The sequence below is a fragment of the Mustela nigripes genome, chromosome 2 (assembly GCF_022355385.1).
Source record: "Mustela nigripes isolate SB6536 chromosome 2, MUSNIG.SB6536, whole genome shotgun sequence".
NCBI lineage: Eukaryota > Metazoa > Chordata > Mammalia > Carnivora > Mustelidae > Mustela > Mustela nigripes.
In genome coordinates, this window is record NC_081558.1 from 160,851,042 (window position 1) to 160,865,386 (window position 14,345).

Below are 14,345 nucleotides of genomic sequence, written 5' to 3' on the forward strand. Positions count from 1 at the left end.
GAAGTTCAATCAACTGTATTTGATTCACATGTTAACACTGTAAACCATTCATGCATTATAAACCTCTCTTACGAACACTACAGCTCTATGAACTCTTAAACCACATCTGGTGATGATTCAAAAACCTCATTCAAGTGAGAGAGAGCTATATATATATATGCATATATATATATATATATATATATATATATATATAAAACATACATATAAACATTTTATATATACAAATCCATATATTATATATACATAACATATATGTATATATATATATATTTCTTTTTTTTTTCTTTTGGCGAGAAACCTGTGTTTATCCCCTGGTACCACTGGCAGAAGGGCTGAGCAGTCAGAACTGAATTCCAGCCTGGTTGGAGGGAAGGGTTTCAATTCTACTAATGTGTGAATGCATTTAGAGCCCAAATGGCCACCAATCCATCGGCAGCCCCCTTTATATCCTGGGCATTCCCCCATTACGGCATGTACCACATTTCATTTAAATCATCTTTTTTTTTTTTTTTAAGATTTTATTTATTTATTTGAGATAAAGCAAGAGAGAGAGAGAGTATGAGAGGGGGAGATGGAGAGGGGGACGCAGACTCCCCGCCAAGCACGGAGCCTGACGTGGGGCTCGATCCCAGGACTCTGGGACCATGACCTGAGCTGAAGATACTTAACTGACTGAACCACTCAGAACTCCTTAAATCATCTATTATGTACCTTTCTTCCTCACTAGAGTACAAGCATGTTCAGGGGGTGAGGACTGTGTCATTTATTTGCATTCTTGGTCTCTAGCACCACGTCTGGTCAAAAGTTGGGGCCCATATAAACTGTTGACCTAAATGACTGTGTTGGCACAACTCTAATCCTCTCGATGAGAAGCTCACCTCTGGAAATGCATTATAGTAACTTCTCCGAGCGCCACAAAGACTATTCGACAACTCCATGACAAATGCAGTGTATTATTTCTAAGAAATAAAAGATGCCCAGGATCTAAGTCTACACGAAACGTGACAACCACATAGAAGAAAGGCTCAGACCCCATGAAAAGCCCAATGGGAATGTGGTCCTGGGCCACTAGTGTGTCCTCTCAATGACTCTTTAGCATATGTCGCAACAGAATAGTGGCCCAGCCCGCAGACCAGATACATGGCTTCGTTAAGGCCACTGGCGATCTCTCTGGATCTCCACCACCTCTCTTTTCTTCCTACAGAATGGGAAGGTTAGTCATTCTCGAGGAGCCTTCCTGGTTTGGGAATTCAATTGAATTGAGGAAGTGCGGTGGGTATGTTTAAAAGGTGCCTGCCATATGTATAACAGGAAAAGTTACCTTAGTACAACAATAAGGCGACAGAGATCCTTCCCCAAGGAAGACTCGTTAAGGATAAAACCGAGGATTTTGGTTGTTCCCTCTCTAATGATCCCCACCCCTGTTCTTACCCACAGACACGATGTGTGATTGAATAGGTACGTACCTCTGAGCGTCCTCCGAGAGTCTGAGTCTTTGGTCATGGTTGCCAGCGAGGGAGGGAGGACGCTGCCACAGCTGTTGCTCTGTCCCAGGGGCAGGTGAGCCTGTGAGAACCGGGAGGAGACACTTCAGGCAAACTGCCGCCACAGGGTCCTTCAGGACAGGGCCACATCCCTGCCTACAAAACTCCAGGGTAAGCCCAGTAGGCAGGGACGGTAGGAAGGAGGAGCGAAGGCGTCCCTGTAATTCACACTAAGTGGCGAAGGCCGGTCACGGACCCTTCTAAGGAGCCCCACGGTGGGCTCAACGTTACAGCAATCTCTGCAGGGGAAGCAATTCCAAAAATGAAGACAGGTGGGGCAACGCTGTCCAAAACCACCTTAAAGGACAACTCAGTTCTTCATGCACAAGGAGCCGGGGGCAGGTGCAGGGACAGGAATGCAGGCACATCATGCACAAGGAAGAGAAGAGGTCTACTTGCTACAAGTGTACCAATGTCCTGCTCCCCCTCAACACTGGAGAAACCTACTCAATATTGTACTCTTTCGAAATAGAAAATCTTAGTGTGCTATATACTAGGGACCCCAGTTTATAAAATAGATCCAAACAAAGTTACTCTGATCGAAGGCAAGGGAAAGGCCCCAAAGCCTGGCTCACTCAGAACCTCTTTCTCATCTGCCCTTCCCCCTCTTTCTGCAGTGACCCCCCTGGACACATCAGCAAAACAGGAGTGAGGACTCCAGTGTCACACCACGGGGGTTCATTGTCCCGCTTCACTGCTAACCAGCTGAGAGCGCTTGGGCTAGTCGCTTAGTCTCTTCACACCTGTTTGTCCGTACCTACAATGCGGATAATACAGAGTACCTTGGCTGAAGAGTGCTGCCAGATTTTAAAATGAAACAATCCATATAAAGGGCTTAGTGCAGGGTCAGGCTCACAGAAATGCTCTCAGTAAATATTTGTGGCTATTATTCCTGGAATCCAGAGTTAATATCCTCCAATTTCCGGATCTGGGAGGCAGTCATGGGGAATCTGTCATGTAAATGCATGCTCTCCACCACTTGTGTGATGGTAGAAAATACCCAGGCCCAGGTTCTTTGGTCCCGGACGTACAATTCAGTACGTCCTCTGAGTAGGATAGAAAATGCAATATAGTTCTCTGTCTGCCCAACAAGCAAACTTAATGGTTTATTATTTGGCATTTTATTTAAGAGCCTTTGCAATGTTGGCCAACATGAGGACAAGAAGACTCACTGAATGCAAAGCCCATGGTTCACCCCACATCCTACCTTTGGGGCGGTGCTTCTCCCCATAGTAGCACTGCTGAAATGTGGGGATATGGAAGGTGTGGTTTTCTTTCGAGGCAAAGTGTCACTCAGATAGAGGCCTTCTTTATGCTGTTTTTTCCTTTCTTCCAGACTTCTAAAATGCTTTAAATGCAAATGTAAAGCAGAATAGCAAAACTTGACTAATTGAAAGAGGTCACTGAAGAAATTCAGAAGTATGCATTTACAAAGGAGTTTTGGAATTTTAACACAGAATTTTTTAAAAAATAAACTTATACTTGTGTTCACTAACAGACTAGGGCTAGCATTTGGTAAGATACATAGACACTGGAAGAATTTATTACTGAACCAAGAAACTTAAAAAAAAAAAAAATCCACCTTTCACTTTCATAGTTAGTTCCTGCAGCCTTGGGGCCTCAGGACAACTTACAAATTATTATGATGGTCGCCATGTGGATGGCGGAACAGCCAGTGGACAAAGCAAGTAAGCAGTTTCTCCCCTTGTCTTTCTGGACAGTTCTGTGTGATGGCACAGATCCCAGTGTGAGGAGAACAAGGAAGGGAGAAGATGGAGAGAAAGAGCGAGTGAACAGGGAAGTTGTTTTAAAGTCGGAATAATATTTTAATTACATAAAACACTTCAAATCCATATAATGCTTCCATATAAGGCATTCTTCTAGGTTATTCTTTCATTAAAAAAAAAAGCTAAGTCAAGAAACCCCTACACTAATCCCTCATATTTAAAAACCCTTCCGTTGACCATTTCTTTCTTTTTTTTTTTTTTTCCAGATTCCTAAGGCAAAATTTTTGCCAACTTGAAATTTATCCAAATTTTTCTGGGCCTCCCCCCAAAATGTCTTGAGTAGTAAAGTTATTTCCTAAGTAAAGGTTCTTGGGGTTTGATCATTTTTATACTAAGCTCAGGCTGTTGAAATATATAAGAATTAATGCAAATCTGAGTTACCAAATTTATGATCAACCTTTAAACACGACAATCATGAAATACACCTGCATTTTAACTTTATATTATCTACTTACACTAGTTACTATTTATTAACCTAAAAGTAGCGAGGAGATATAGTCCTTTAACAACAGGTAAAAGGCAATAAAGATAATTTTGAGAAATGTAATGGCTGGGCCCAGCAAAGCAGGGCTCATCTAATTGTCTAGGACTATGACTCCTTAGCATCTTCTGGGGCCAAATTCATATAGAAATTTGATGATAGTTGAAAGGTACCCTCAAAAGAGACTTTTTGAATACCTATGCATGATTATATACTAGATGTACTAAAAGAAGGGTGGCATTCATAATGAACTTTTTAAAAATAGGTGATCAATAAAAATTTCTATGAGCCAAATGCATTACTTGTGGTGTGACCTTGGACAAGCTATTTACCTCTGCTAAGTAAGCCTCAGTTCCCTAAATGTCAATAAGGAGATCGATTCTTATTTCACAGGATCATTAGAAGGAAGAAAGGAGATATTTAGTTGTAAAATGTTTAGTGAATTATGACCCATAGCGAGGGCATGATGTCATTATGATTTCGGTAACGTGTAAGAAAAATATTTTATGCTGACACAGCAACTTTTTATAGCATGGATTTAATGGAAATAATTAGTAGCATTTGAAAACTACCTGAGACAAGTTACACTATTTTGGCTGAATGGGAACTGAAGTGTAAGGATATAAAACATATCTAGCTTCAACATATCAAAAGTCAAGAGAGGACAGTCAAGGGGTCAAAGTTTAGGACAATCCTAACACCCCTAAAAAATACTAAAGGTCCTTAAAAAAAGCATAAGAGCAAAAGCCAACCAAATAAAAGAAAGCCCAGCAAAGGGCTTTAACAAAATACCTTTGGAAAAGTGGAAGGAAAGATTCCACGTCAGTGACTGCTGTCAAGGTCAAAGTCTCAGACTCTGCACACCAGTGCCTAGTTACCTGTTGTTCCTGCTGCTGCCGCTGCCTTCTGTGTTTCTTAGCTGGTAGAGGAGGAGGTGTGTCATTTAATGGGAAAGGATCGACAGACGGAGCCAGGACTTCGGGCCAAGGGGCTGATGGAGGTTGAGTGACAGGATGAGGAGAGAGGGTGGAAGGAAACATAAATCCAGAACAGACAGGTGATCTTTGCTTTATAGGAGAAAGAAAAAGTATGTATGTGTCCATATGAAATGAAAGAATAAGACAAAGAAATGAAATCGATAATCTCCTTATTCTGTTTTCTTGTATTTTAATCAAGAAGTCACAAATGGTGGGCAGGATCTTTCAATTTAGGTTTTTGTTAAAATTCTACTCTGGGAACAACTTGGAACAATTAGAAGATACTTTAATTTACTCTTCTTTGCCCCTCCCCAGATGTTTTAAAAAGGCATAACATTAAAAAAAAAAAAATCCATCCCACTAACACAAGAGAAAACAAAATCAAACTGGAAAAATGATTCAAGCAAACAATTTGAGAAAGGCTTTTCGGTTTCTGTGAAAACAAGGTTGGGTCAGAGGGCTCCGATCTAGATTTTATTATTTTGAACTTAATTCTCCTGGTACTCCACTCTGCACCATATATTTCATAATTTCCAGTGTGAAGAGTCACAAAACAGTGCCCCAGGTGGGTATGTTTTTCAAACTCAGCATCATTCTGGCCCTCTGGTCAACCAGATGTATATGGTCACACACACCTTCATTTTCAGGTAACCATGGGTTAATCTCTGACATGAGGAAAGCAGTGAACGAATGAAATGTCATGCCAACACACCTCTTTATTTTGTGGCTGGCTCACCAGCACAGCTGTGGTAGGCCCAGTGGCAACAGCGTCAGCGTCAGCGGGGAACTGAGTGGAAGGGGACAGATTCGTGGAATTGACACATGGCTCATTAATTTCATTTACACTGATATAGCCCTAAAAGGAGGAATTCAGAAGTTAAACATGAAGAAAGCAAAAGCTGAGGCATGCAAGAGTATTAATGCTCCCAGTACAATGGAGTTAGCTTTGAGCGGCACAGCCAAGTATCTGTGGAACGACCAAATGTTGCATTAAGGGAATCATCAGCAATTAAAATGAATTTATGATGCTTAATCTTGAAAAGTGATATTACAAGCATTACACATAATTTGGGGGGGGTGAAGTCAAGATGACTAAATTATATATAAACAACCTAAAACCTTCAATTTTAGATTTTCTAGAGGTAACAGCATTCATTCTGTTGATTGAATAAGGGTGTCACTATACAACATTTAAAATAACCACACACACGCACAAATCTGAGATATAAAATTTACAATGCAATCTCTCATTCCATAATTCAGGAACCTTTTCCACAAATCTTTATTTTTAGATTTTCCTCTTTTTTTCCGTTTTTACAAGTTAGAGTGTGAGTAAAAGTGGGCTGAAGTCTTCAGGCTTTTGTACAGAGAAATTTTATAAATACTAATTTATTTGTAATGCAATCTAGCTTTTAGTTCTCCTCTTGAGCCTTCCCCAGCAAGATAAATGTATACACGTGCGCACGCGCGCGCACACACACACACACACACACACACACAGAGAACCTGCAGGAGAGTTGCAGCTCAAGGCTCTTTCAATTCAAGGCAGCTTCCCCAACCCTCCAGCTCTACCCCAGGACAGAGAATTGCCCATGACAATGATTCAGTTTTGGCTTCAGCTTCAATAAAACACCCATGAATCAAAACCTGCAAGATTCAAAACTCCCAAATTTATATTTGAAGAAAAGGCACTTATAAATTTTCATGGAAAGTATTTGTACAGACCAATCGTAATTTTCACCATATCAACAAAACAGTGGGAAAAGTAGAAGAAAGAGTATAGAATAATATTTCTCTTTTAAAGGTAAAATTGAGTTAAGTTTAGCACTTGGGATCCTCTATTAGACCATCAATCCTTTAAAAGAGTGGCTCCAGGGTAGGCAAGATATCATTATGCTGGTGAAGCAAGAATTTCAGGCTGGAAAGCAAGGTTTTTACTGATTTATAATTATGGCAAAGTGGGGAAAGCTAAAGTTGACTATAAATTGTAGGTTTCAAAATGCTGCTGAATACAGTCTTGAACTTCATGGCAATAGATACCATGTAAAGTTTCAGAAGATTAAATTGAAGAAAGGAAGTTGACAACTGGATTCTTAAATTTCCTTTTGTCTTTGGTAATGAATGCTCAGTTGACAGCATGGTGTTTCAAAACAAAGATTTGATTCTTTATATGTCATAGACCGTATAACCTGATTTATTGCTTCAAACATGTATGCCATTTGTCAAAAGTGGCACTTGTTTGAAAGAGTTAGATATAAATTAATAACTCCTTAAAAAAAGAGAGAGGGGTGAAAGAATGAGATGGTGAGAGAGAGAGAGAGGAAGAAAGGAAGAAATTAAAAACATCTCGTGAGCCAAGTCGGCTTAGTCCATGAAAGAGAACACAGTTACCCAACAAACAGAAGACTTGGAGACATACAAATAGTCAAAAACCAAACAGGCTTTTGGCATCAGGAAGTCTGCACAGAAAAAGAACTCATTAGCAGAAAAGGGAAGATTATTTTCTTGTACCAAGAAGTAAAAAGATGCTAGAGTTTATCTAATTCACTCAGATGCCACAGTCCTTCAAACTCAATAGATCCAGCGTCAACCCATGTATCTTCCCTCTTAAGCCTGTGCTGTCCCCAGTCTTCACTACCTCAGGAAAAGGTCCTTACTGTTCAGCTCATGACTCAAACTGGAAGAATGACCTCATTCCTAATACCTCCCTTGACTTACTTCAATCTTACATCCAATCTATCAGCAAGAACTGTCAACTCTGCCTCCAAAATATGTCTGCATCTGACTATTTCCCTCCATCTCTCTGCCATTGCATGAAGGCAAGAGAGGAGCATCTCCAGCCTTCACTACTGCAATGTTCTCCCTCCCAGCTCCTCTGCTTTTCCTCTCACTCCTCATAAACTGGGCCAGTGGCCCAGAGGGATGCTTAACAAATGGATATCAAATAATATCACCTCCCTGCTTAAAATCTCTCACTCAAGGACTGCCCAGCCACATATGATAAACCATATTTCTTTAACACACCTCGTAAGACCTGGTCCCTGCCCACCTCACCGATGTTCCCTTCTTCCGCTCCACTCCATCCACTGTGAACCTGTGTCTACAGAATCTGTGAGTTCCATCTTCTGAATAATAGAGAGAAACTATGAAACTGAATCATCTAATAAAGCTCTTTCACAAAATGCTTCCAAGATCTACATTATTCATACTTCTTCTGTGATGAGCTCTACTTCAGACACCTATACTCACACACAAAATACTTCCTATGTAGGAAGTCTTAACTTTGCTATTGTTTAAAAAGATATTTAAGATATTAAATAGATATTAAATAGATAAATAGATATTAAATAGATAAAAAGATATTAAGTTGTTAAAAGATAATTACTTTTAGTTGGGACAGATGATAGCTACACTCGTGTGCGCAGGTAACATACAAACTTGCTGAATCACGATGTTGTACACCTACAACTAATGTCGCATGTGTGTCAACTATGCTAAAAAAACAAACAAACAACTATTTTCTTTCCCAGTCAGGGTTATGACTTTCCAAATTAGAGTTAAAATATTCTTCCATTGTAGCAGCGTATCTCCAAAAAAAAAAGTATTTCAGAAAGATGGATGTTTGGGAGCAAGAATGTGTGGAGCTTAATGCAAATAGGATTTTCTAAGTTAGGGGGGGAGAGAGCACAAACAACATTGGGGGGAAAAGAGACAGAGAAAAGAAAGGCACCAGGCTATCTTACCAAATGTGCAGAGACATTTTCATTTGCTGTCAGATTCAGGAGAAGGAGAAGTAACATAAGAAAGAGGAGGAACTGAAGAAGGACATTGCAGAGAAGAAGAGAATTTAAGACCTAATCTTGGTTTGGATCTTAACTTGTCTGAAGCCCCAAGTTAACCCAAATGTCGCTGTCAAGCGTGGTTTGCACACACACACACAAACACACACAGTGCACCTGCACTAAACACAAAGATAATCTGTGAAATCCTCAAAGCATAAATAAAAGGCAGGAAAACCATTAAGCATTGATGCTTTCCAAGTCACTCAAGTTAATGTTTTCCTATTTAGTTAATCATCTAAAACGGAGGCACAGCTCTTGATCTCTAAGGTGATAGAGGGGGACACGGAAAATCACAGCTTACCTCTTTCAGAGTACTGGGGTTGACAGGAAACCCTTTTCCCCCAGAGAGGCTGGAGTATTTCTTTTCCAAATTACAAAGATTTTCCTTTTCCTGAAGGAACACGAAAATCTATTAAGCTTGGCCAATCTTAGATTTCCCTGATGACTAATGATGTTGAGTATTTTATCATGTGTCTTACTGGCTCTTCATACATCTTCTTTTGTGAAGAGTTTGTATTCAATTCTTTGGACTGTTTTTTTTTTAAATTTATTTATTGAGTGTTTATTGATTGTTATTGAACTGGAGGAGTTTTTAATATAGTCTGCATATAAGTCCTTTATCATTTCCTCTTTTAAGAAAACTTTGCTCACCCCAAGGTCAGAGAAGTGCATGTGCAATCCTGAATTTCCTTCTAGAAAGTTTATCACTTTAATTTTTCTGCTTCAGTCTACAATCTGCCTTGAATTAATTTATATGTGTGGTGTAAGGACAGAGGCATTAGGATTCATTTGTTCATTTGTTTGAATGTTTACCCAGTTGATACAGCACAGTTTGTTGGAAAGACTTTCTTTTTCCTAGATTATCTTAGAGCCCTTTGTGTAAAAAAAAAAAAAAAAAAAAATCAGTAGATGGTATATTTGTGGGTTTATTTCTGGACTTTGTTTGGTTCCATTGATCTATGTGTCTAGCTATATGTCAGCACCACATCATTTTAAATACTATAGCTTTAGAGGCAACTTTGAAATCAAATAGTATAAATCTTCTAACTTGGTTCTTGTTCAAAGTTATTTTGGCTACTCTATGCCCTTGGCATTTTCATACAGAGTTGATTCTCATTTCTTGTAATTCTTATGCTCTGAAGCATTGCCGTGAACACTGAATTAGTAAACACTGAACCCTTGTTCCTACAGGAAATACAGAGATGGATTACTGTGTGCTTCCTCAAAAAAATTTCATCAACTGATCAATCCGTAACTTTGCTTTATGTATGTTTCTGTTTAAAGATACCGTATTTGATATACAGTTGATTAAACACGAACTTGTAGCTAAAAGCACTGTAATTTATGCCTGAATGAAACTTATTTAAGACACACATTTTCCCCATGAGGCACATTGCAACTTTCCCGCCCTTAGGAACACTAGACAGTATGTTAGCACTATGCTGGGGAGGCATTTTAAATAGTTTAATCAACAAAAAAAGTACAAGCAATGTGAAAACACAGCACAAAATAATCCACAAAAAGGACTCTTATTTACTCCGTGAGAGTTGAAACAGGAAGGTAGAGTGTTGCTTTGTTCAGCCTCAGCAGGGAATTTGTATGCTGCGGGACTCAAAATTTTGCCGCTCTGCACACATCCATCAGTGAACTGTACGACAAGTATGATTGGGGGGCTGCAAGTGAGCTTTAGTGAGCAGGCAAATTTACAAATACAGACTCCTTGAAAAATGCAGATCAGCTACAGATCTGAAGCATCCATGTGTCCATTTCAAACTCGGCTGAGTTTGAGACATATCTACAGAGACTGAGACATATCTACAGATCAATCTGGGAAAATACAAATCTTCATAATTAGCACAATTTTTAGAACAGAATTACATTTTATGTGTTTTAACGAGGAAGTTCTATTTTTATGATGGTGATCACCCATTCTAAAAAATCTATCACTATGAGATTCCCCCACCTCCTTTTTGCTAAAACCTCAGAACTACTTAACTCCTACTTATTACACTATCTGATTTAAGCTGTGCCTTTGAATAGCATGTGCAAAGAGTGGAGTGGATATTAATGGAAGAAGAGCTCGTCCCCAGAGCAGGAGACAGGGATGAAAAACCATAAAACCATTCTGAGCTTTCTGGTGTCAAAGAAGCAGGAGGGGAGGTTGGCAGGGATTTGTGTGGGCTACCTAGGTGCACCTTGATGGACTCATACTTTCTGTGAAGGACCAATGTTCTTTCCCTTCTCAACCTGAAAATAGTTAAATGGCTAAGTTGAGAATATTCCAGCTACATATCTGGTAGTGGGGAAACATGGTCTAGCCTCATCCTTTAGTCCCTCATTCTTTCTCCTGTACCCCATTCTGGGTACATCTCATATTTTCAGGATCCCAAAGCATCACATCCTAGGCAGTGACCTGCATACAAGGTTCAGCACTGAGACCAGCCCATCAACTTTAATTAACTTTTGGTGTCTTAGATCTTAGACTATGTCAGAAAATCAGATTGGGCAAAGGAAACCCTTTCTGTGCAGTCACATTAGGCCCTGGGAGATGGGCCCACAGTCCCCTTGGTGAGGATGGTCTTGTCCCCATTGCTGGGGCTACCTAGCCAATGAAGCCAAACTAAACCCAATGGGGCCATTGCCAGGTGGGGACTCATAGGCAAATAATTAGAGTTTGACACCACAGCAGCTGGGCCAAATTGTTTGACAGCAGCAAAAAAAGCAGAACATGTTCTACCTGTTTGAAAAAAAAATCTGTTTTTCCAAAAGAAGAAAATCTGAAAACGTACATATTTTTCATGGTTTGAATTTTCACACCATGGAAAAATCATGAGGAAAACATCCTTACTTATTTTCTGAATTAACTGTTCACAGAGCATCAGCTTACTAATGTGGAGTATTAAATAAAAATGTACATTAAAAAGCCTTTTTAAAAATTATAATCCACTATTCATTATCAAAAGGCACTTGTTTTGAAGGAAGGAGCTTCCCCCAAGCTGGAACCTGAGTTTTATTGCAACCAGCGCTAAAAAAGGAAATACTTACTCTCTGTAACATCATTATTAAATTATTCTTTTCTTTCACAAAATGATCTTGTTCTCTCTGAGCCTGCTGGACAATGTGATTGGCTTGCTTTTTCAATGCAGAAATTTTTTCCTGGAGGAAAAAAGATGATCATATACAGACGCCCATTAGACATTCAATGGTCTGCCAGTATATCCTGGAAAAGGGAAAAGTGTTTACAGCTGGATCAGCAATGAGGACATTTTTGCTGGTGGGAGGCAGTGATTCCTATCTAGACACTGTGAAGTAGTCTCTTTGACCTGCCAAGCCGAAGGCTGTTCTTTACCTAAGGCCAATCTAGTCCACGTGGTTTAAAATCTATTTGAAGAATGCAGAAGTCAACAGGAAATCTTGTTTTAGACTTGGGAGATGCCTCATGGGAAAAATAACAATGTAAGTTCTTATTTAAGCTGAGAGCTTAAAAAGTCACCTTCTTCATCTCCCTTCCCCTCCGTTCTACTGGTTTAGTATAGAGCGGCTGGGATGTGATTCTAAGTTTTGGAACAAGAGCTGAATTCTGAGGCGGGACATCAAGGAGAAGGAGGTGGGCAGAGCCAATGATGTGTGTGGCGTCTGGCAGGGCTATTTCTGATGGTAATAAGCTATCAGCCAACTTCGGGAACTATGAGCAGTGAAAACCGAAAATGCCAAAATAGACTTTGTTGGCAGAACTATTCTAAATCTAGTTACTGTGATTGCAAACGCAAGTACCTTAAAACAAATATCCGAATTTCTGATAGTTCTCTCCTTTGGTTTTCCCATAAATGAAAAAAAAAAAATCAGGTATTATAAATCAATGGCATCTACAGCATTAAGTGACAGCAACTAACACATGTTGGTGTACCCAGCTTGGAGCACTATTTGGTATGTAGATGGCAGACTCCATAATCTGTCAGATGTGACATGTGGGGAAACACACCCGGATATTTGGATATAAAGACAGGTAGACAGAGAGCTACATTAATGATGATTCCTGTCAGGGAGTGAGGGGCGAATGTGTGGGTTTCTCACACTGAATGACACCTGGCGAAAGTACCTTTCGAGTCACAATGTTCCGCTGATACTCAGCTACTTCACGTAGGAGCTGTTGGGTCAAGTTCTCCTTCTCCTCATCCAGACGGCTCTCACGCTCAAGCTGCTGGAATTCCAGGTCTTCAAAGTGTTTGCTCTCCACGTCCAACAGGTCGGCATCCTTTGGAGAAAGGGGAATGAAAATAAGACATACCAGAATGGCTGTAGCCATCTTAACATAAAGAAAACAAATATTAAAAGCAAGCAGTCTATTCATCAAAATCAAAAGCTTCTGCACAGCAAAGGAAACAGTCAAGAAAACAAAGAGGCAACCCACGAAATGGGAGAAGATATTTGCAAATGACAGTACAGACAAAAGGTTGATGTCCGGGATCTATAAAGAACTCCTCAAACTCAACACACACAAAACAGATAATCATATCAAAAAATGGGCAGAAGATATGAACAGACATTTCTCCAATGAAGACATACAAATGGCTATCAGACACATGAAAAAATGTTCATCATCACTAGCCATCAGGGAGATTCAAATTAAAACCACATTGAGATACCACCTTACACCAGTTAGAATGGCCAAAATTAGCAAGACAGGAAACAACATGTTGGAGGGGATGCAGAGAAAGGGGAACCCTCTTACACTGTTGGTGGGAATGCAAGTTGGTGCAGGCACTTTGGAAAACAGTGTGGAGATTCCTCAAAAAATTAAAAATAGAGCTTCCTTATGACCCTGCAATTGCACTACTGGGTATTTACCCCAAAGATACAGATGTAGTGAAAAGAAGGGCCATCTGTACCCCAATATTTATAGCAGCAATGGCCATGGTCGCCAAACTGTGGGAAGAACCAAGATGCCCTTCAACGGACGAATGGATAAGGAAGATGTGGTCCATATACACTATGGAGTATTATGCCTCCATCAGAAAGGATGAATACCCAACTTTTGTAGCAACATGGACGGGACTGGAAGAGATTATGCTGAGTGAAATAAGTCAAGCAGAGAGAGTCAGTTATATGGTTTCACTTATTGGTGGAGCATAACAAATAGCATGAAGGACAAGGGGAGTTAGAGAGGAGAAGGGAGTTGGGGGAAATTGGAAGGGGAGGTGAACCATGAGAGACTATGGGCTCTGAAAAACAATCTGAGGGGTTTGAAGCAGCAGGGCGGGGGGAGGGAGGTTAGGGGAACCAGGTGGTGGGTATTAGAGAGGGCAGGGATTGCATGGAGCACTGGGTGTGGTGCAAAAATAATGAATACTGTTATGCTGAAAATTAAAAAAAAAAAAAAGCAAACAGTCCAAAATATCTTTCAAATTACTAAGCTGACCAGGGCTGGACCATGATAGTCCAGTCTTTTGGAGTTAAATCCTGGAGCAGTGACCATGAGAATGGAATTGAAAGGGACTAAGGATGGGGCAGGGAGAGAAGCACTGGTTGGACCATCAGTTTGAGACTGTTCTGTGAAGGTAGGACTTCTTGCTTGAAATATACTAGGTGGTTATAAATGGATCCTGAAGTATAAAAAGAATTTGGTAAATAACTAAACATCTGTCCACCAAGGGTGTGACATGGTCCCTTGAGAAAGCTCCCATTTTCCAAAATTGTCAAATGAAAGGAGA

General features: G+C 40.0%; 1 protein-coding gene across 17 annotated transcripts in view; it reads right to left on the reverse strand.

The window, feature by feature from the left end:
* PHLDB2 (pleckstrin homology like domain family B member 2) overlaps window positions 1–14,345 on the reverse strand; it is a 220,868-nt gene that overhangs the window by 26,457 nt on the left and 180,066 nt on the right. For 14 of the 17 annotated variants that reach the window (XM_059392001.1, XM_059391998.1, XM_059391997.1 and 11 more), the window contains 6 exons: window positions 12,734–12,889; window positions 11,680–11,790; window positions 8,936–9,025; window positions 5,505–5,648; window positions 2,755–2,895; window positions 1,470–1,569 (listed from right to left, as the gene is read on the reverse strand). In XM_059392001.1, coding sequence (XP_059247984.1) covers window positions 1,470–1,569; window positions 2,755–2,895; window positions 5,505–5,648; window positions 8,936–9,025; window positions 11,680–11,790; window positions 12,734–12,889 — 742 coding nt within the window. The remainder of the gene's footprint in view (window positions 1–1,469; window positions 1,570–2,754; window positions 2,896–5,504; window positions 5,649–8,935; window positions 9,026–11,679; window positions 11,791–12,733; window positions 12,890–14,345) is intronic. The other 3 variants (XM_059391993.1, XM_059391999.1, XM_059392002.1) reach the window with 3 other exon arrangements.